The 23,321-nt window shown below is 42.2% G+C and overlaps 1 protein-coding gene across 1 annotated transcript in view; it reads left to right on the forward strand.

Moving 5' to 3' along the window:
* LOC140897050 (cytosolic phospholipase A2 gamma) overlaps window positions 1-22,963 on the forward strand; it is a 44,625-nt gene extending 21,662 nt beyond the window's left edge. Inside the window, exons 9-17 of the mRNA XM_073309320.1 lie at window positions 817-873; window positions 1,363-1,419; window positions 10,814-10,876; window positions 11,495-11,557; window positions 13,842-13,886; window positions 15,512-15,607; window positions 19,242-19,396; window positions 20,592-20,760; window positions 22,448-22,963. Coding sequence (XP_073165421.1) covers window positions 817-873; window positions 1,363-1,419; window positions 10,814-10,876; window positions 11,495-11,557; window positions 13,842-13,886; window positions 15,512-15,607; window positions 19,242-19,396; window positions 20,592-20,760; window positions 22,448-22,620 — 878 coding nt within the window. The 3' untranslated portion in view covers window positions 22,621-22,963. The remainder of the gene's footprint in view (window positions 1-816; window positions 874-1,362; window positions 1,420-10,813; window positions 10,877-11,494; window positions 11,558-13,841; window positions 13,887-15,511; window positions 15,608-19,241; window positions 19,397-20,591; window positions 20,761-22,447) is intronic.
* The last annotated feature ends 358 nt before the right edge of the window (window positions 22,964-23,321 follow it).

Raw genomic sequence — 23,321 nt, forward strand, 5'->3', positions numbered from 1 at the left:
CGCTGGCCAAACAGGAAAGGAGATTCAAAAGTTCGCAGTTCTTTTCCTGTCTACCTGGCCAGTGCATCTGAGTTGAGAGTGCTGTCCAGAGCAGTCACAATGGAGCACTCTGGGATAGCTCCCGGAGGCCAATACCATCGAATTGTGTCCACAGTACCCCAAATTCGACCCGGCAAGGCCGATTTAAATGCTAATCCACTTGTCAGGGGTGGAGTAAGGAAATTGATTTTAAGAGTCCTTTAAGTCGAAATAAAGGGCTTCATCGTGTGGACGGGTGCAGGTTTACATCGATTTAACGCTGCTAAATTCGACCTAAAGTCCTAGTGTAGACCAAGGCTTAGTTTCCTTTTATAGTTTCCTACTGGATTTTTTTTTAAAAAAAGGTCAAAACTGATATTTAATATTTCAACTTTGACAAAGATTTCAACTTTGGGAAGTAATAAGATCTAGATGATGGTTTGAGTCATATGAACAGACAGAAATGGATATATAAACCACTCCCACTCCAATTGTCACTTTGTTCCCCTTTAGTTCAACCACAAATAGAGGTGACATCAACTTCTGTAAGTGTCCCAAGCACCTCTAGAGAAGGACACAGTGCCACACTAAGTGGGTGTTCAACATGGGATAATGATAAGATAGAGATTTAGTGACAAGATTGATGGGGAGTAGACAGAAATAAATGTGGTATAATTTCATCAATATATTTTTCTCCTAAATCTTTGCCGCCTAAAAGTTGTGTTCTAAAGGACTGAATTATTGTCAATGTATTGTGAAATAACTGACTCGCCTAATTGAGGTTGTTTTTTTTTTCAGATATATTCTTTGGCTTCTTTAAGGGAGAAAAAGAATCACATTCACCATCTAAAGAAAGTAGGTCATTATAGACCATGGTCACTCCAATGATACAAGTGGAATTACTTACCAGATGTGCCTACTGCTGATGTCTATAAAAGGCCATTCCCTTCCCCTCCCCTGGGGAAAAAATACTGGTTGTTCACTGAAATACCAGAAATAAAAAATATTTCACTAACAGTTTTCTAAAAAATGATTGTTTTTATCAAAACCAAAACAAATTTACTGAAAAAAGTCAGTTTTCATATTCTAGTCACTCATGAAAACAATAGAAATATTCAACCCCCAGAAATGTTTCTGTGCAGAAATTTTATTTTGTTTACTTTTGTTTTTTGGTTAAAAAACTATTTCAGCTAAAAAAATTGGATTTCCTCTAATTTCTACAAATTTTGTTCCTTCTGAAACTTGAAAATATTGACTTGACCGTGATCTTTGTAACATGAATTGCTTCCTAGTTGATTATGTGATTGTCCATGAAATAACTGATAATCCTAATGGCATTTTCAGATTGTCCAGAAGGAATAGTCGAGGGGTTTCCAGCACCCACCCTTGAACCTGAAGCTGGTAAGTATATACATATGGCTGCCTGTTTTGTTCTGCATCGTTAGCCAATAGTTGGGGTCTTCAGGGCCATGTTGTTTGGGGGAGGAATAGATGAAACAAGTCAGGTAAATCATGTCTCCCTGAACAGAGTAGAAACAAAAAAACGAGCAGTTTCCTTCCTCAGAAATCCCCAAGTCTGTCACTCAAAGAGCTCTGTGCCCAACCAGCTCAATCTCTGTGCTTCCTTTTCACAGTCATGCTCACAACTCCATCTCTTGGCCTTCTGCCTCTCTGATACCCAGCCTTCAATAAATATCGTAGCCTCTGCATGTACAACCAGGGAAACCATTATCATAGAATCATAGAATCATAGAATATCAGGGTTGGAAGGGACCCCAGAAGGTCATCTAGTCCAACCCCCTGCTCGAAGCAGGACCAATTCCCAGTTAAATCATCCCAGCCAGGGCTTTGTCAAGCCTGACCTTAAAAACCTCTAAGGAAGGAGATTCTACCACCTCCCTAGGTAACGCATTCCAGTGTTTCACCACCCTCTTAGTGAAAAAGTTTTTCCTAATATCCAATCTAAACCTCCCCCACTGCAACTTGAGACCATTACTCCTCGTTCTGTCATCTGCTACCATTGAGAACAGTCTAGAGCCATCCTCTTTGGAACCCCCTTTCAGGTAGTTGAAAGCAGCTATCAAATCCCCCCTCATTCTTCTCTTCTGCAGGCTAAACAATCCCAGCTCCCTCAGCCTCTCCTCATAAGTCATGTGTTCTAGACCCCTAATCATTTTTGTTGCCCTTCACTGGACCCTCTCCACATCCTTCTTGTAGTGTGGGGCCCAAAACTGGACACAGTACTCCAGATGAGGCCTCACCAATGTCGAATAGAGGGGAATGATCACGTCCCTCGATCTGCTCTCTATGCCCCTACTTATACATCCCAAAATGCCATTGGCCTTCTTGGCAACAAGGGCACACTGCTGACTCATATCCAGCTTCTCGTCCACTGTCACCCCTAGGTCCTTTTCCGCAGAACTGCTTCCTAGCCATTCGGTCCCTAGTCTGTAGCGGTGCATTGGATTCTTCCATCCTAAGTGCAGGACCCTGCACTTATCCTTATTGAACCTCATCAGATTTCTTTTGGCCCAATCCTCCAATTTGTCTAGGTCCTTCTGTATCCTATCCCTCCCCTCCAGCGTATCTACCACTCCTCCCAGTTTAGTATCATCCGCAAATTTGCTGAGAGTGCAATCCACACCATCCTCCAGATCATTTATGAAGCCATTCAGTATGCATGGCTGAAATCTGACCTGCCATAGGAAATACTCTCATTGTTTGCATTTGTTTCACTAAAAGGGTGTAATTGTAGAGATGACTGGGAATTTTTTTGACAAAATAGTTTTTTGTTCCTGAAAAATGCCACTTTGACAAAACTCAAACTGTCAGTTGGAAAGTGTTAATTTCGATTAACACCCCAACTAAAAAAGCTGGAAAAAATACTTTGAAATTGATGAAAAATCCTGTTTCAGCATACTTTAAACTAAACAAATATTTTTTCAGTTTAAAAAGCTTTTCATTTTGAAAGTGAACTTAATTTATACTAATGAAAAGGATTAACATTATTTAAATGAAACATTTCAATTGATCTGAACTGATTTTAGGGGTGAGGTATGTCAGTTTGCAAAGCATTTTGAGATTTGACTATTTGAATCAATTCAAGACAGGCACATTTTGGAAATCTCCAAAATTTTTGTGGAATGGGAAAATCATTTCCTACCTAGGCTGATTTATATGAGCCTTCTGAGTCTGAAGTATGCATAACAGGCCCACTGGCATGGAAGAGGTCTATGAATGTCTTCAGATCAAATACATACCAGATGGCAGTCATTAATATGTTTCAGTATAACAATACATTCCTGGAAACCTGTAACTCTCTTTACAAGAGTAATGTTGGTTCTGATTTTTACCTGAATTGGGCAAATTGTGTTGTGAGTATTGGTTATCCATTCCAATAAATATTAACTCTCACATTCTCTGTTTGACAAAGGATCATAGAATCATAGAAGATTAGGGCTGCAAGAGACCTCAGGAGGTCATCTAGTCCCATCCCCTGCTCAAAGCAGGACCAACACCAACTAAATCATCCGAGCCAGAGCTTTGTCAAGCTGGGCCTTAAAAACCTCTAAGGATGGAGATTCCACCACCTCCCTTGGTAACCCATTCCAGTGCTTCACCTCACTCCTAGTGAAATAGTGTTTCCTAATATCCAACCTAGACCTCCCGCACTGCAACTTGAGACCATTGCTCCTTGTTCTGTCATCTGCCACCACTGAGAAAAGCTGAGCTCCATCCTATTTGGAACCCCCCTTCAGGTGGTTGAAGGCTGCTATCAAATCCCCCTTCACTCTTCTCTTCTGCAGACTAAACAAGCTCAGTTCCCTCAGCCTCTGGTCGTAAGTCATGTGTCCAGGCTCCTGATCATTTTAGTTGTCCTCCGCTGGACTCTCTCCAATTAGTCCACATCTTTTCTGAAGTGGGGGGCCCAAAACTGGACGCAATACTCCAGATGTGGCCTCACCAGTGCCGAAAAGAGGGGAATAATCACTTCCCTCGATCTGCTGCTGATTAACCTGAAATCCTTTTGAGATCAATTTGAGATTTTTTTGAGCCAGAAATACAGATTTTAAAAAGGAATTTTTTTTTCCTTTGGGGCTGCTGGAAAGGAGGTCCAACTGAAAGCAGCTAGTTTTTTCTCTGCTTTGGGGCCAGAGCAGAGACAAAAGGGGATTATCTTTGTGAATTGCAGGTTTTCTTTGCCTGGAGGAAGTGTACTTAACCTCCTGCAGGGAAATTCACAGTCTTCGCAAACCAGAGGTTTTTTTCCCCTAAAAGTAAATAGGGGGGTGTTCTACCCATTTGCCTGGAGACAAAAGTGGTAGGGTTTGTTTTTTTTTTAGGATTTTGATTTTTTTTAAAAGGAGCACAGATTTGAAAAGGAATTTTTTTTTCCTTTGGGGCTGCTGGAAAGGAGGTTTCCAAGTAGTGGAGCTTTTTTGCTTTGATTTGGAGCCAGAGCAGAGACAAAGGGAATTGTCTTTTTCTGTAGGCTGACAATCACTATCAGAGAATAGGTATCCTATTCCAGCAGGGCAAAATTTTACAAGCCAAGTTTTGTTTGTTTTATTTCTAACCCTCGGGTGTAAAGTTAGTTAAAAACAGAGAGGTAAAGATGACAGACACCAAGGCACTACACAAATTGGAGTTAGCTAAACTGGAGACAATGAAAGAAGCTGAAAAAGCTCTAGAAGCTGCTCACAGGAGAGCAATGGAGGCAAAGGACAAAGAGATGGAGGCAAGGGACAAAGAAATGGAGGCAAAGGACAAAGAAAGCGAGGCAGCGAAAGACGCAGAACAACACCAAGTGTCTGCTCACAGGACAGCTATGGAAGCAAGGGCCAAAGAAATGGAAGCAAGGGCCAAAGAAATGGAGGCAAGGGCCAAAGAACTGCAGGAAAAGGAAAAAGAGAGGAAGCATGTGGAGGAGATGGAGAAGATAAAGGCTCAGCAGAATATACCAACAAACCCTAGCAATCCTTCTCCAGGTACCACTTCCCATCCCAGAAAGTTTCCCACCTACAAGGCAGGTGATGATACTGAGGCCTTCTTAGAAAACTTAGAAAGGGCCTGCCTTGGGTACAGCATCTCTACCGACCAATACATGGTAGAGCTGAGGCCGCAGCTCGGTGGACCCTCAGTTGAGGTGGCAGCTGAAATGCCTAAAGAACACATGAACAAGTATGAACTGTTTAAATCCAAGGCGAGAGTCAGAATGGGGATCACACCCGAGCAGTCTCTTCGGAGGTTCAGAGCCCTAAGGTGGAAACCAGACGTGTCATTTACCCGACATGCCTACCACATTGTGAAACGTTGGGATGCCTGGATATCAGGAGCAAGTGTTGAATCTCCAGTAAATTTGCCCTTCCTAATGCAAATGGAACAATTCTTAGAGGGTGTTCCTGAGGAAATAGAAAGATACATCCTAGATGGGAAGCCCAAAACTGTAATCGAGGCAGGAGAGATTGGAGCCAGATGGGTGGAGGTGGCAGAGAAGAAGAAAACTGGTCGCTGTTGGAGTGGAGACCAGAAGGGACAACCCCAGATCACACGCTATTACCGGGAGCCGCCAAAGGCCCCACCTACCCCCCGAAGAACCCTCCAGACACCTTATCGTCCCACCACCCCATTCTCCAGCAACCCACCTCGCCCCAGTGACCCGTCAGCTGGACGATGTTTTAAATGTAACGAGCTGGGGCATGTAAGGGCCAACTGCCCCAAGAACCCCAACAGATTACAGTTCATTGCACCGGAATCACACCAGAGGTCCGCAGGCCCAGATACCTCCCAGATACCCTTGGAGCGGAGGGAAACTGTGAGTGTGGGCGGGAAGAAGGTCACCGCGTGGAGGGACACCGGAGCACAAGTGTCAGCTACCCATGCTTCCTTAGTGGACCCCAATTTAATCAACTCAGAGATCCAAGTGACGATTCAACCCTTCAAGTCCAACTCTTTCGATTTGTCTACAGCCAAGTTGCCTGTCCAGTACCAGAGCTGGTCAGGAACTTGGACTTTTGCAGTCTATGATGATTGTCCCATCCCCATGCTGTTGGGGGAAGACTTGGCCAACCATGTGAAGCGGGCCAAGAGGGTGGGAATGGTCACCTGCAGCCAGGCTAAACAAGCCGTGAGGCCTAGCTCTGATCCGGAAACTTCTATCAGGACCCGGTCAGAGGTGATGGACCCGGACCCCAGGCCAATGTCTGCAACAGCAGTAGCGGATCCAGTCCCAGAGACCCAGACACTTGCATCCTCAGAGACAGTTGGTAGTTCCAACTAAATACCGGGCCAAGCTCTTGAGCTTAGCCCACAATCATCCTAGTGGCCATGCTGGGGTGAACAGGACCAAAGACCATTTGGGGGGGTCATTCCACTGGGAGGGAATGGGTAAGGATGTTTCTACCTATGTCCGGTCTTGTGAAGTATGCCAAAGAGTGGGAAAACCCCAGGACCAGGTCAAAGCCCCTCTCCAGCCATTCCCCATCATTGAAGTTCCATTTCAGCGAGTAGCTGTGGATATTCTGGGTCCTTTTCCAAAAAAGACACTCAGAGGAAAGTAGTACATACTGACTTTCATGGATTTTGCCACCCGATGGCCGGAAGCAGTAGCTCTAAGCAACACCAGGGCTAAGGTGTACCACATTAATTCTCTAAAGCCCTTTTATTCCAGAGAATTAAAGGTTTGTCAGGTTACAGCCGAGGGAGGAGACAACGCTGAGTGGCCTGAAGGTGTCTACTACGAAGGGAAAAGTGCTGGTGGTGTGGAAGAGGTGAACCTCTCCATGACCCTTGGGTGTATGCAGCGACAGCAGATCAAGGAGCTGTGCACTAGCTACGTGCCAACGTTCTCAGCCACCCCAGAACTGACTGAACGGGCATACCACTCCATTGACACAGGTAATGCTCACCCAATTAAAGTCCAACCTTACCGGGTGTCTCCTCAAGCTAAAACTGCTATAGAACAGGGGATCCAGGATATGTTACAGATCGGGGTAATCCGCCCCTCTGGAAGTGCATGGGCATCTCCAGTGGTTCTAGTTCCCAAACCAGAAGGGGAGATACGTTTTTGCGTGGACTACCGTAATCTAAATGCTGTAACTTGCCCAGACAACTATCCCATGCCATGAACAGATGAACTATTAGAGAAACTGGGACGGGCCCAGTTCATCTCTACCTTGGACTTAACCAAGGGGTACTGGCAAATACTGCTAGATGAATCCGCCAAGGAAAGGTCAGCCTTCACCACACATCTCGGGCTGTATGAATTTAATGTCCTCCCTTTCGGGCTGCGAAATGCACCCGCCACCTTCCAAAGACTTGTAGATGGTCATCTAGCGGGATTAGGAGAATATGCAGTCGCCTACCTTGACGATGTGGCCATATTTTTGGATTCCTGGGCAGAACACCTGGAACATCTACAAAAAGTCCTTGAGCGCATAAGGGAGGCAGGACAAACTGTTAAGGCTAAGAAGTGTCAAATAGGCCTCAACAGAGTGACTTACCTTGGACACCAGGTGGGTCAAGGAACTATCAGCCCCCTACAGGCCAAAGTGGACGCTATCCAAAAGTGGCCTGTCCCAAAGTCAAAGAAACAGGTTCAATCCTTCTTAGGCTTGGCCGGTTATTACAGAAGATTTTGTACCGCAATACAGCCAAATCGCCACCCCACTGACAGACCTAACCAAAAAGAAACAGCCAAATGCCATTCAGTGGACCAAAAAGTGTCAGAAGGCCTTTAACCAGCTTAAAGCGACACTCATGTCTGACCCTGTACTAAAGGCCCCAGACTTTGACAAACCATTCCTAGTAACCACAGATGTGTCCGAGCGTGGTGTGGGAGCAGTTTTAATTCAGAAAGGACCTGATCAAGAATTCCACCCTGTAGTGTTTCTCAGGAAAAAACTGTCTGAGAGGGAAAGCAACTGGTCAGTCAGTGAAAAAGAATGTTACGCCATTGTCTACGCCCTGGAAAAGCTATGCCCATATGTTTGGGGACGGCATTTCCACCTGCAAACCGACCATGCTGCACTACAGTGGCTTCATACTGCCATGGGAAATAACAAAAAACTTATTCGGTGCAGTTTAGCTCTCCAAGATTTTGATTTCGACATCCAACACATCTCAGGAGCTTCTAACAAAGTGGCTGATGCACTCTCCCGTGAAAATTTCCCAGAATCAACTGGTTAAAATCATCCTTGAGATGTGGAAAATATTGTTAGTCTTTATGTACTTGGTAGTATATTTAGAGGTGCATGTGTCTTATTAACTCTGTTTTTCCTAGAGCTCCAGGAAGAAATCCCAGCCAGCATTTCACCCTAGCTGAGATTTGGGGGGGCGTGTCATAAATATAAAGGGAAGGGTAAACCCCTTTAAAATCCCTCCTGGCCAGAGGAAAAATCCTCTCACCTGTAAAGGGTTAAGAAGCTAAAGGTAACCTCGCTGGCACCTGACCAAAATGACCAATGAGGAGACAAGATACTTTCAAAAGCTGGGAGGAGGGAGAAAAAACAAATGGTCTGTGTCTGTCTGTATGCTGCTTTTGCTGGGTACAGAACAGGAATGTAGTCTTAGAACTTTTAGTAAGTAATCTAGCTAGCTGTGTGTTAGATTATGATTTCTTTAAATGGCTGAGAAAAGAACTGTGCTGAATAGAATGACTATTCCTGTCTGTGTGTCTTTTTTGTAACTTAAGGTTTTGCCTAGAGGGATTCTCTATGTTTTGAATCTAATTACCCTGTAAGGTATCTACTATCCTGATTTTACAGAGGTGATTCCTTTACTTCTATTAAAAGTCTTCTTGTAAGGAAACTGAATGCTTTTTCATTGTTCTAAGATCCAAGGGTTTGGGTCTGTGGTCACCTATGCAAATTGGTGAGGATTTTTACCAAACCTTCCCCAGGAAGTGGGGTGCAAGGGTTGGGAGGATTTTGGGGGGAATGACGTGTCCAAACTACGTTTCCCAGTAAACCCAGTTAAAGTTTGGTGGTGGCAGTGGAAATTCCAAGGGAAAAGGGTAAAATTAATTTGTACCTTGGGGAAGTTTTAACCTAAGCTGGTAAAAGTAAGCTTAGGAGGTTTTCATGCAGGTCCCCACATCTGTACCCTAGAGTTCAGGGTGGGGAAGGAACCTTGACAGCTGGCAATGTACCTACTAATATAGCCAAATATGCTGTTAGCCTTCTTGGCAACAAGGGCACACTGTTGACTCATATCCAGCTTCTCATCCACTGTAATGTCCAGGTCCTTTTCTGCAGAACTGCTGCTTAGCCAGCCTGTATCAGAGCATGGGATTCTTCCATCCTAAGTGCAGGACTCTCCACTTGTCCTTGTTGAACCTCATTAGATTTACTTTGGCCCAATCCTCCAATTTTTCTAGGTCACTCTGGAACCTATCCCTACCCTCCAGTGTATCTACCTCTCCCACAGCTTAGTGCTGAGGGTGCAATCCATCCCATCATCCAGATCATTAATAAAGATTTTGAACAAAACCAGCCCCAGGATGATGGCTAAAGAAGAAACCATTTTGTAAATATAGAATTTTTTATTTATGGAATTCATTATGGTGCTAATCAACAAACTAGACCTTGTTGTGTGTGTGTGTATGTGTGTGTGTGTGTGAAAAATAACTGTTTGATTAAATGGAATTATTTTAAATATATAACATTTCTGTTTTCATTGACATTTTGGGGATATTCATAATAATGTCCCCGACAACCCAAACTCCCCACACCCTAATTTTGCAGCTAAAACTATTTAAAAATAGTTTTGACAGAAAACTTTCAAACAGCCCTCGAGGTGATGTGGCCATCTTGCCAGACAATGAGGAAGATGATATTGGGGTAGAATTTTGGTCCAACCATAGGTGGATTAATGAATGTTTTTGTGAGACAATAGAGGAAAAGGCTGCAGTAGTTGAGAAGAGAAATAATAAAATTTGGACACTGAGGCTTGGTCTTCACTAAGAGGGCGGGGGGATTGATCTAAGTTACGCAACTTCAGCTACATGAATAACGTAGCTGAAGTCGACGTACTTAGATCTACTTACCGCACTTCATTGCAGTAAGTCAATGGCTGACACTCTCCCATCGCCTCCGCCTGCGCCTCTCACCCTGGTGGAGTACCAGAGTCAACGGGAGAGTGCTCGGCAGTTGATTTATCGCGTCTAGACTAGATGCGATAAATCGACCCTTGCTGGATCAATCACTGCCTGCCAATGCAGCGGATAATGTAGACAAGCCCTGATTGTAGCCATGTGGACACAGAGGAAGGGATAATTTTTTTTTCAGATGAAAAGTAAAAAAAAAAAAATGGCAAAATGTGGAGACATCCCAGACTAGAGGTAGGGAAGGAGGGGGAAGAATCTATCCTGAGGCATTTCAACTAACAACTTTGTCCTTGGGCTACTTGACAATATCTTCATTGTACTCTGTGTGTTGTTTCTTAAGCTTTGTCTACACATCTACAGATGTTAAAATGGCATAGCTATGGCACTACAGTTGTGTCACTGTAGTGCTGTCTTGTCAATACTTCCTGGACCGATGGAAGGGTTTTTTCCATCATTGTAGTTAGTGTTCCCCCTTGAGAGGAGGTAACTAGGCTAATTCTTCCATCAAACTACCTGTGTCTATACTGGGGCTTACATCATTTTACTGCATCTCTCAGAGGTGTGAATTTTTCACACCTGTGAGTGAAGTAGCTAAACTGACCTAGGTTTTCAGTTTAAACTAGCCCTTAGATGTTTATGTTATTGTCTGTGGCTGTGTGAAATGACTGGAAATCCTTATGACATTTTCAGGTGATATGGAAGGTGCATTACAGTGTAAGCCAGCAGGATCTGCACCAGGTGGCTTTTCACTAGGTAAGTGTATATCTTCCTGGATCTCTCACCCTGACCTTACAGTTGTAACTGCTTTTATGTTCATAGCATTCAAACAGAGAAGTTAGATTAAAAATTGCATAATTTTGCTCCAAGGTTGCGAGGTATCACCATGTTTTTCTGAAAATGCAGAACCTTTCCACACAAGAAACAAAAACAGAGAGAGAAAAAGCAGGCTGCTTGTTAAGGCAAGCTGGCACAACTCAACCATCTTGCTCCAGGCTGCTTCTTTGTAGACTGAGTGCTGAAACACCCACATTGCATGCTTCCCTCAAAGTCCTTTAACCTGCAAATATGACCAGGAAACCTCTTACAAGGAAAGTGATAGCATGTAATTATAACACTTTTTAACACTGATTTTTGCAATGTGGACACACAGTAAAGGATAATTTTTCAATTTCTGGAAAAGGAAAAAATGTGGAGGCAACCCCAGATTAGCAGTAGCAGAAGGGGAACTCAATTCTGCTGTAGCTCAACTAATATTTTTGTCCTTCTGTTACTAGCAAATGTCATCATTGTAACCTGAATACTGGTTCTTAAATTATTATATTGTTGTCTGTGGCTGTGTGAAATGACTGGAAATCCTTATGACATTTTCAGGTGATATGGAAGGCTCATTGCAGAGTGAGCCAGCAGGAGCTTCACCAGGTGGCTTTTCACCAGGTAGGTGTGTATAATTCTGGATCTCTCGCTCTGACCCTGTAGCTGTAACTGCTTTTATGTTCATAGCATTCAAACAGAGAAGTTGGATAAAAACATTAAAAACTCTTGCTGGAAGGTTGCAGTGTAATATTACATTATTTTTTTAAAAAATCCAGAACCTCAATACTCAGGAAATAAAAACAGAGAGAGAAAAAGCAGGCTGCCCCCTAAATCAGAGAGGCAAAACTCTCCCCACCTTGATCTAGGCTGGCTTTATTCAGAATGACTGCTTAAAAACCTAGATCACATGCCTCCCTTAGAGCCCAATAGCCTACAAGCCTGATCAGGAAACCCCTTACAAGTAAAGTGAGCACTACCACATTTTCAGACTAGCACTACCAACAGTGGAATTGCTTCTGATCTGCTCCTGCTTGAGAGGATAATCATATCCAGATTGTTAATGATATAGTCTCATGAGTAATGCTCATGTTCTCTGTTTTCTAAGTGTGTGCTCAGAACCAAAGCCTCCTGGGAAGCTCCTGTTTCTTAAATAATATAGGCAACTCTTTGATGGTTACCACCAAAGTATCTGAGAAGCTTTCAAAAATTCAGGATGGGGAACTGAGGTTCAATGAGAAATAAAGTTGGGAAATTCAAAGGTATCTCAACAAATTAAAATTGATGTTCAGTGGGATATGAGTGTTCAATCCCTTACAAATCCCAGCCTAAGTGACTTCTCAAATATCACCTAGAAAACTTTTGGCAAAGGCAGGAGTAGAACTGGCTTGAGTTGATTCCCAATCCACTGCCTGAAATTGATACTTGAATTCTGTCTCTGGTTCTGGTGTCCATATTTGAAAATGGGTCACTGAAACATTGGAGATGAATGCAGAGAAGTGTCACAAAAATTATGCCAAGTCTTATACAGTGAGAAATTTAAGGAGATCAGTCTGTTTAATATATGAAAAAGAAGTCCAAGAGGTGACTAGATTATGGTGTTTAAATACAGCGGACCCTCACTAGAGCGCGCATCACTATAGCACGGATTTGTATATAGTGCGGTCCTGGCGATGGATCCCAAATTTAAATATTTAAATTGGGATCCATGGTAACGTGGCCTCCACTATAATGCTGTCCCCACGTTAATGTGGTATCACTCATGGATCCTGACCCCGCGTTCTAGTGAGGGTCCAGTGCACTTTCACAGTGATAAAATACAGGCATACTCTTGAATCTAGCAGGGAAAGGCATAAAAAGAAGCAATGGCGGGAAGTTAAAGTGAGACAAATCAAAGTGAGAAATAAGGCACACCTATTAATGATGAGAGTGATTAACCATTGGAACAAACTCCCAAGGGAAGTGGTGGAATCTCAATCTCTTTGGCTTCAAAGTCTGATTGGATGCCTTTCTGGAAGAGATACTTTAGTCAAACACAAGTTACCAGGCTCGGTGAAAGTAACTGGATGAAATTGTGTGGCCTATGCTATGCAATAGATCAGACTAGGTGATCTAATGGTCCCTTCTGGCTTTAAACCTATATAGAGAGAGAGGTTTCAGAGTAACAGCCGTGTTAGTCTGTATTCACAAAAAGAAAGGAGTACTTGTGGCACCTTAGAGACTAACCAATTTATTTGAGCATAAGCTTTCATGAGCTACAGCATCCGATGAAGTGAGCTGTAGCTCACGAAAGCTTATGCTCAAATAAATTGGTTAGTCTCTAAGGTGCCACAAGTACTCCTTTTCTTTTTATATATAGAGAGAATACTGAAGCTTATAGGACTTTGGCATTCTGTAGTCATATGCTATTCTCTGCAACAGTGGCATATGTTAGGAAGAGGAAGTCATTGGAGTTATGTGGCATGGCAGGGGCCCTTTAAGGCCCTGCCAAAATGCTGGCTGCAGCCTTCTCTCTGGCCAGGAGGCCAGGGGTAGAGACACAGGTACTCAGCAGGGTGCCCAGCTGCAAGCCCTAAGGAGATCTGGCTCCAAGGAACATGCTGAGCTAAGTGCTGACAGCACTTATTTATTTTTATTTTTAACTGAGAACAGTCTAGATCCATCCATATATTGTCTATATATTTTAAAGGAGAAAGTGGCAAGACATTGACTCAGCCTAGTAGGAGAATTGAAGATACTGCATATCAGATCATACATTTCTCCCATTTTTTTCTTTCTTATGATACTTACAACCTGCAGGAAATGCAAACTTGGCCTTAATCATTGTACCCTGAATGTTGTTGCCTAGGTGATTGCATTATTGTCAATGATAGTATGCAGTGATTGATAACCCAAATATATTTTTCAGATACGAAGAACAAGTCAATTACTGAAAACATTAAAGGTGGAGTAGGTAAATTATTTTAATCCCCTGTGGATTGAGTTTGAAATTCCTCTTTTACACTGCTGCATGAGGAGTTATTGGCATCTTTGTGAAAAGAGACTCAGGCCCAGTGAACTGTTCAGTTAAACAAATCCCTCGGCTCTTGTTCACCCTTCCTCATGAATAATAATTTTTATGTTGTCATTTTTTGAAAAATGTCTGCTCAGCACAAAGCTGTTCCGGAATAGCCTTGTTTATGTTCAGGTTTTCTGTCGTGCCCTTTATGAAAGTTTCTGGGCCCCTTCACCAATATCAATGATTGTGTTTTTAAAATGTCCTTTTCAGGTAGTGCAATGTGATTATTTCTGCTTAGAGATGTGGATCTGATGCACCATGACAGATATATGGTGAAGTTTTCAAAAGGCATGAAAAGGAGGTCAGAGTACAAACCCTGTTGACTTTCAGTAGGACTTTGCCCCTAAGTCACATAGCACCAGATTTTCAAAGATATTTAGGTGCCTAGTGGTATTTTCAGAAGCACTTAGGCATCTAAAAGCCATTTTGTGTTGACCAAAATGTTTAGATTGACTCAAATTATTATTATTATAAGTGGGCCGTATTTGGATTTTGACGATTTTTAGTGTTTAACAATTGAAGGTTGTGTTTCCTCAGCTCAAACCAATTCTAGTGGGAGTTGAGGGAACTCAGCATTAGAAGGGGGTGAAATTTTTCAGCTCAATTTTCTTTCCTGAAAAAAGCACGTTTGGGTCAGCCATGGTTTGAGTATTGGCCTGCTAAACCCAGGGTTGTGAGTTCAATCCTTGAGGGGGCCATTTAGGGATCTGGGACAAAAACTGGGGGATTGGTCCTGCTTTGAGCAGGGGGTTGGACTAGATGACCTCCTGAGGTCCCTTCCAACCCTGAGATTCTATGATTATAATATTTCATGAATTTGCATCAAATTTGCGAAACTGTTTATTTTACAACAAAAACAAATCAGAAAAAAACCACACCAAATATTTCATACTGAAATTTTCAAAGTGAAATGTTTTGATTTTTTGGATAAAAACAGTTTTTTAAGAAAATTAGTAAAAAAATTTGGTTCAATTTCACTTAAAAAAAACTTTTAGAACTCAAAAACCAAAATAAAATATTTCATTCTGAGTAAAGCCAAACATTTAATTCTACATACAATGATTTTTTTGTTTTCTTTCTCTTTTCACTGAAATTTAAAAAAAAATCATTTGGGATTTTTTAATTACAATTGTTTGTTCGACAGTGAAACCAAAATTCAGTTATTTGCACAGCTCAAATCAGCAGCTAAAGGAACTGGGCCACATATCTTACATAGTGGAATATAGGAAATGGTTTATACTACCATCAGGTGTTCTGTACAGGGGAGAACTTGACAGCTGACACATCTCAAACCAGATAAGTGTGTGGGGGTCATTATGTGGTACAATGAGGGAATCCAGGATTCTGAAAATTCCACAACTTTTGCTCTGCTGTGATTGTTCCCACAGCTCCTGGTTGGCACTAGCAAATAAGAGATAAGAAAAACTCTGCTGGTTTTCAGAAGTTCCTGAATATATATATAGATAGATAGATAGATAGATAGATCTGATATTTGAATTCTGGTTTGTGCCCTCTCACAGGCTCAGTGGTGGATTTCGCTAGAATGTGGCAAAAAACCACTCATGGTCTCTTGACCTGGAAATGGGGAACGAACAATAACTTTCTTTACAAATGCTGTAAGTAAAAAATGGGTTTACAGACTCTGTGGTGTGGATGTCTCCTTTTCCTAGGGTCCCGTTCTGACAGTAAATACATCACACAGAAACATGAGAAAGGGTTGTCTTCCTATACGGTATTTTTACGGTTAGAAGAATTCAATGTTTATTTTTAAATTTTGACAGACAGTGTCATTGTTTACTTTAAGCATTTTTAAGATTTTTATTAATTTAAATTTTCAGTAGCATGAAAATATAGATTTTAAACATTTTTTAGTCTTACCAATTTAAATCTTCATGGTTGATGAAAATAAAGAGGAGAATCAAATGATTATTTAAACCATTAAAACACAAACTGTCAACATCATATGCCAAAATGTACAAACTAAATATCCTTAAATCAACAAATCATTCTGGTTTTTAATGTTAATTCTCTAGTCTATTTTATAACTGCCCTAAATCAAAAGTCTAAATCACTGGATTTTGACTTTAAATTCTCAAGAAGCATTTTTCATATTTTGTTTATCAGTAAATTTTGATTATCAGTGGAAACAGGTTTTCATTGGTTTATATAGAAAGAGTGAAATCCATGGTAACTGACCAATAAAATCTAATACTTTCAAGCCAAAGTATTATATTCTAAATATTATGTTAAAATTGTAAAGTCAAGCACTCAAATGTTAGGACAATTCAGAATTCTGCTGAATTCCTTGATATCTGCTGGGAGAGCAATACAGCGGTGCACAGACAATCCAAGAAGTTTTTGGAAAGGGTAGGGGACAATTTCCTGGTGCAAGTGCTGGAGGAACCAACTAGGGGCAGAGCTCTTCTTGACCTGCTGCTCACAAACCGGGAAGAATTAGTAGGGGAAGCTAAAGTGGATGGGAACCTGGGAGGCAGTGACCATGAGATGGTTGAGTTCAGGATCCTGACACAGGGAAGAAAGGAAAGCAGCAGAATACGGACCCTGGACTTCAGAAAAGCAGACTTTGACTCCCTCCGGGAACTGATGGGCAGGATCCCCTGGGAGAATAACATGAGGGGGAAAGGAGTCCAGGAGAGCTGGCTGTATTTTAAAGAATCTTTATTGAGGTTACAGGGACAAACCATCCTGATGTCTAGAAAGAATAGTAAATATGGCAGGTGACCAGCTTGGCTTAACAGGGAAATCCTTGCTGATCTTGAACACACAAAAAAAGCTTACAAGAAGTAGAAGATTGGACAAATGACCAGGGAAGAGTATAAAAATATTGCTCGGGGATGCAGGAGTGAAATCACAAAGGCCAAATCACACCTGGAGTTGCAGCTGGCAAAAGATGTCAAGAGTAACAAGAAGGGTTTCTTCAGGTATGTTAGGAACAAGAAGAAAGTCAAGGAAAGTGTGGGCCCCTTACTGAATGGTAGAGGCAACCTAGTGACAGAGGATGTGGAAAAAGCTAATGTACCCAATGTTTTTTTTGCCTCTGTCTTCACGAACAAGGTCAGCTCCCAGACTACTGCACTGGGCAGCACAGCATGGGGAGGAGGTGACCAGCCCTCTGTGGAGAAAGAAGTGGTTCGGGACTATTTAGAAAAGCTGGACGTGCACAAGTCCATGGGGCCGGATGCGCTGCATCCGAGAGTGCTAAAGGAGTTGGCGGATGTGATTGCAGAGCCATTGGCCATTATCTTTGAAAACTCATGGCGATCGGGGGAAGTCCCAGATGACTGGAAAAAGGCTAATGTAGTGCCCATCTTTAAAAAAGGGAAGAAGGAGGATCCAGGGAACTACAGGCCAGTCAGCCTCACCTCAGTCCCTGGAAAAATCATGGAGCAGGTCCTCAAAGAATCAATTCTGAAGCACTTAGAGGAGAGGAAAGTGATCAGGAACAGTCAGCATGGATTCACCAAGGGCAAGGCATGCCTGACTATTCTAATTGCCTTCTATGACGAGATAACTGGCTCTGTGGATGAGGGGAAAGCAGTGGGTGTGTTGTTCCTTGACTTTAGCAAAGCTTTTGTCACGGTCTCCCACAGTATTCTTGCCAGCAAGTTAAAAAAGTATGGGCTGGATGAATGGACTATAAGGTGGATAGAAAGTTGGCTAGATTGTCGGGCTCAATGGGCAGTGATCAATGGCTCCATGTCTAGCTGGCAGCCGCTATCAAGTGGAGTGCCCCAAGGGTCGGTCCCGGGGCTGGTTTTGTTCAATATCTTCATAAATGATCTGGAGGATGGTGTGGATTGCACCCTCAGCAAGTTTGCAGATGACACTAAACTGGGAGGAGAGGTAGATATGCTGGAGAGTAGGGATAGGATACAGAGGGACCTAGACTAATGAGAGGATTGGGCCAAAAGAAGTCTGATGAGGTTCAACAAGGACAAGTGTGGAGTCCTGCACTTCGGACGGAAGAACCCCATGCACCGCTACAGACTAGGGACCGAATGGCTAGGCAGCAGTTCTGCAGAGAAGGACCTAGGGGTGACAGTGGACGAGCAGCTGGATATGAGTCAACAGTGTGCCCTTGTTGCCAAGAAGGCCAATGGCATTTGGGGCTGTATACGTAGGGGCATTGCCGGCAGATCGAGGGACGTGATCATTCCCCTCTATTCGACATTGGTGAGGCCTCATCTGGAGTACTGTGTCCAGTTTTGGGCCCCACACTACAAGAAGGATGTGGTAAAATTGGAAAGAGTCCAGCGGAGGGCAACAAAAATGATGAGGGGACTAGAACACATGACTTTTGAGGAGAGGCTGAGGGAACTGGGATTGTTTAGTCTGCGGAAGAAAAGAATGAGGGGGGATTTGATAGCTGCTTTCAGCTGCCTGAAAGGGGGTTCCAAAGAAGATGGCTCTAGACTGTTCTCAGTGGTAGCAGATGACAGAACAAGGAGTAATGGTCTCAAGTTGCAGTGGCGGAGATTTAGGTTGGATATTAGGAAGAACTTTTTCACTAGGAGGGTAGTGAAACACTGGAATGGGTTACTGAGGGAGGTGGTGGAATCTCCTTCCTTAGATATTTTTAAGGTCAGGCTTGACAAAGCCCTGGCTGGGATGATTTAGTTGGGGATTGGTCCTGCTTTGAGCAGGGGGTTGGACTAGATGACCTCCTGAGGTCCCTTCCAACCCTTATATTCTATGATACTATGGTTCTATGAATTAAGCTTCCCCATGAAATTCCAGTAAAGCTGCCTTCTGCATCGGCATTATAATAGAGCTTTAATTCCAGGGCTATATACTATTCCCCCCATTCCCTGAACTCATAAGAAAATTGAAAACATGGAACGGGAAGTGTTAGGCAACCTAAATGATAGGTGTTGCTTCCAGATGTGCCTATAATGATGCCCTGTAAATAGCAGGAAGGAGAAAGTGGTGGTTGTGCTGTATAATGGCCAGTGGATGGAAGGATCAAGTATAAGAGAACTATACTGTATAATAGGCACTAGGGACAGCAGAGGGCGAGGGGTGAGGAAAGGGCAACCATACTGTACAATGGGCACTAAGGGAAGCAGAGGGTGAGGGTGGGGAAGAGGTGGCTCTACTTTAAGGGCAGAAGATACACACACTTTACCAAAGCACCGCTGCAGTGAATATTATTTATTAATCCTGCCACTGGCAAGGTGCAGATTCTAATTTCTTAGTATGAAAACTTTATTTTTGGATACATTCCTTTAGCTGCTCTTGACTCTGCTGAGCTGGTGAAGGATAAAGTCATCTCCTTGGTAGATGCTGGAATAGCCATAAACTGTGCTTTCCCTCTGGTTCTCCGCCCGGAAAGGAAAGTGAAACTGATCCTCTCCTTCGACTATGGCCCTTTTGAACCATTTAAGGTAACTCCTATCATTATTACATTTCTACAGTCATTCAAATTAGGAATGAGGGGCCATTGCCAGGTGATATTTGAACACAGAAAAATACATTGTCCCTGACCCCAAGAGATAAGAATCCAAAGAAAGAAACAAAGAAATTTCCAATCTAAAAAAAAAAAATCTAACAGTATTTTCTTTACTTTATTTCTGGAAAACAGTTCAGGACAAGAAGGGAGCAAAGAATCCCATCCCCTTCTAACCTGCTGGGGAAATGTTTAGTGGAAAGAATCCTACATTCCAAGTAGCAAGTTGGTCAGCCGACTTGAGTCAACACTAATACTTTTGCGAGGTGTCCCAGGACCCAATGGCTCTCTACAGGAGGAGATTTTCAAATGCACAATGGACAGTTTTCAAAAAGAAAAGGAGTACTTGTGGCACCTTAGAGACTAACCAATTTATTTGAGCATAAGCTTTCGTGAGCTACAGCTCACTTCATCAGGACAGTTTTGTGACTTAATCAATGGAAGCAGGACAACACATTCCCATGTGTGCCTTAGAAAATATACCTCATAGTGACCTTAAAGAAGGAAATCTGTTTTTCACCTTAAGTGAAAGATGAACCTTTGGTAGCCTTGAGCATTCATGTGTCGAGTACTGGAGATGAATATTGACCCATGTCTCCTACTGTACCAAGGTGGGTGAGGTAATTTCTTTTACTGGACCTTCTAGCATTGTGCAAGAGACAAGCTTTCAAGCTTACATGGAGCGCTCCTTCAGGTCCTACTGAACCACTGAGATCTATCCCAGTTGAACAGTTATGGGCTGCTGTGAACCTTCTAGCTCTGTTCTTGGGTACTGAACTCAGTGTGCCATGTTTGATCTATGCTTACGGCTGTGGGCTGAGATTTTTAAAGGCTCTTAAGTGAGTTCAGTGTCCAACCCATATTGACTTTTCCTGGGAGATAAATTCATGCTCCTTTAAGCTTCTTTGGAAATCCCAGCTATGGGGTTTCCTTGTAGACAGTCATGCATTGCTACACAAACATTCTTCCTATCCCAAGAGCAGAGGGTATGGTTTCCACTGGAGGTTTTCTGCGTAGTCAATTAGTAGAGGACTCAGAGAGAAAGTTTGATTTTGAGCTATCTGTTTTGAGCTATCTGGTCTTGTGGACAGCAGTTCTCTTCAATAAAATAATCACGATACCTTCACTTACAGGCCCTCAAGCAAACTGCCAAATACTGTAAAGAAAACTGCATCCCATTTCCTGAGATAGACGAGAAATTGCTCCAAGAGCCAGATAACCCCTCCGACTGCTACATCTTCAGAGGAGAGGGTGCACCTACCGTCATGCACTTCCCACTTTTCAACAAAGTGAATTGTCCAGGTAACTTTCATGTCACACCCATTTTCTTAAAGGCTACTGACCTCACTGTCCTTTCACTTACATGGATGAGTTAAATACTGCTGCGTCTGGTTTGCTCTTGGGTAAGGTAGCAAAGGGACATAGGGAATGGGATAAAATGTCAGATTTATCTAGTCCATTATCCTATGTTAAAGAGGGTATCCAGTAATAGAAGCTTAAGAGGAAGTTGTGAGAAATCACAGATTATGTAGTTATAGAATTATCTGCCATAGGGGATGTTTGTCACTAGACTCTGTGGGGGGTGGGGTGGGGTTGGCTCTGATTTCTAAACATTTTAAGCCAAATTTTTAAATGTATGTAGGTGTCCACAGATGAAGGTAGCCACCTAGTGGGATTTATAAAGTGCCTAGGTGAATTAGGCACCTAACCTACTCAGCTGCTTTTGAAAATCTCACCAGTTGCCTATCTTTATCTTTCCACAACTCAATACATTTCAAAATCTGGCCTATATCGCTTCCATTTTTTAAAAAATATTAACTAATTTAAATGTGAATCTTGAAAATATTCATGAAGTTGTCTACCTGTGTTTTGAATCCTACTGTACTCTTGGCTTTAATGTTATGTGCAGTGAGTCCCATAGGTTATTTTTTGTTGTGTATAAATAAAACTCTTTGCTTTTATGATTTTTACATTTACAGATTTTCAGTTTCATCAAATGACTCCTTGAGCTCAGAATCAGGCACCTTCTTTCTTTAGCTCCCGTCTAGACACAGGGACCACATCTTCTCTCTGTTACACAAATGAAGTTGAAGGAATAAATGTAGATTTACACTAGTGCAATGAAGAGATGAGTCTGGCATATAAAGAGAAATTCAGAAAGGAATGCAAAGGAGTCTAAAAGTGGGAAAACTTTTAACCTTCTCTCAGCTGTCTGGGCATGTGAGTTACACCAGCTCAGACACCCATATGTTCTGTACAAGTTCTATTTCTCTTTATTTTTGATCCACTGTGAATGCAGAGTGTCATGCCATTAGCTACTCTGTTCCTATAATGATGGGAGTCTTATAAGAACTCAGGGGCAATATTTTTAAGGGAGCCTAATGGAATTAGGCACCGAAATTCCATTTTTTCCATTGAAATCCCTAGATAGGTAGATGCATAGGTTGTACTCTAGATTAATTTACCTTAGTGCAAATGAGAGCAGAATCTGCTCCTTGTTTTTTTCACAAACATGCTCAATATAGGACACTACTGAGAAAAGCAAAGAGACAAAAGAATAGCTGAGGGACGGGTAGAAAGCAGGGAAAATAGGAGAATCAATTTGATAGAATTAAAGGAAGTCTCCAAGTCTGTAGAAAACCTGATTCAATAGCTCTGAAAAGTGCAAAAGTATCCATTTCAGTTCAGGAGGTTGTTGACTCTGAACCCTAAAGATGACAGTTCAACTATATTAACTATGTCACTGCTGATCGCTGTAGACAAAACATCCAGATGCTTTTGGATTAGGAGTAGAGCATTTGTGAAACCCTTTTCCCCATACATGAGCCTCACTTGATTCTTCTCCTTAAGTCTCGGAAGCAAGATATTCCTCTCACGATGGCCTGGGAACCCTAGAACACAACCAAAATAATAGTATTAGTTGTTATTGACACTACAGTAGTATTATCATCCTAAAAATGTAATCACATCTTTTCTCTCTTGCTTTTAGCCTATGTGACAGAATGGAGAATTAGATTCACCCCAGTTCGCTGTCTCTACCATGTGGGAGACATCACCAAACTCCTCCAGTCGGCAAGACTGAATGTGTCGAACAACAAAGACAAGATCCTTCAAGAGATCAAATACATTGTGGCTCACTCCAGCAAGAAGAGAAGCTCTTAAGAAGAGTTTCTCATCTATGCCCCACATACATTAAAGCCACCCAGTAGATTTTGAGAACTACAGAATTGTCACGTGGCTGGAAAATGTCATTATTTGGGATTACAGTGGGGAGAGGACTCTCAGCTTCTGCTATGAAAGCACTAGTACCTAGCTCGTGAGTTAACCCCTTAAGTTGATTGCACTTTAGTTCAGCAATTCTGATTCTGCGCATTAGTCAAAGAAAAATTCTCTCTTGGTATAAATCATTTTTTGCTTGCTGTTGTGAATTATTGCTCAGTCAGTCTCTGCTCTGTGTGATGACAGATGCCCTTGTCTCCTGATGCACAATTCACATTCAATCAATAAAGCCTATAGAATCAAACCATTTGCACACAGTGCCTCCATCCTAGAAATGGCCTGCAAAAGCACAAGCACCTGACACCTATGGTAAAAGCCATCTCCCCTAGCTCTTATCACACTTTATACATAGACAGGTTAGAAAAATAATAAACTAGTTTTGGGGGGGGGTCATTTTTATTCCAAAGGTGTGTGTGTGGGTTTTTTCGTGAAAACATTATTGAAAATGTTGAAATTGTTATCAATATTTTTAACAGAAAACAATATTTTGGATCAACAGAATATTTTGATAAAGTTTTTTGCTGGTAAATTCTGATTTTGAAAGCATAGATAAAAATGAAAACAAGAAGAATGAGTAATGGTGA

This window comes from Lepidochelys kempii, chromosome 13, assembly GCF_965140285.1.
Source record: "Lepidochelys kempii isolate rLepKem1 chromosome 13, rLepKem1.hap1, whole genome shotgun sequence".
Classification (NCBI taxonomy): domain Eukaryota; kingdom Metazoa; phylum Chordata; order Testudines; family Cheloniidae; genus Lepidochelys; species Lepidochelys kempii.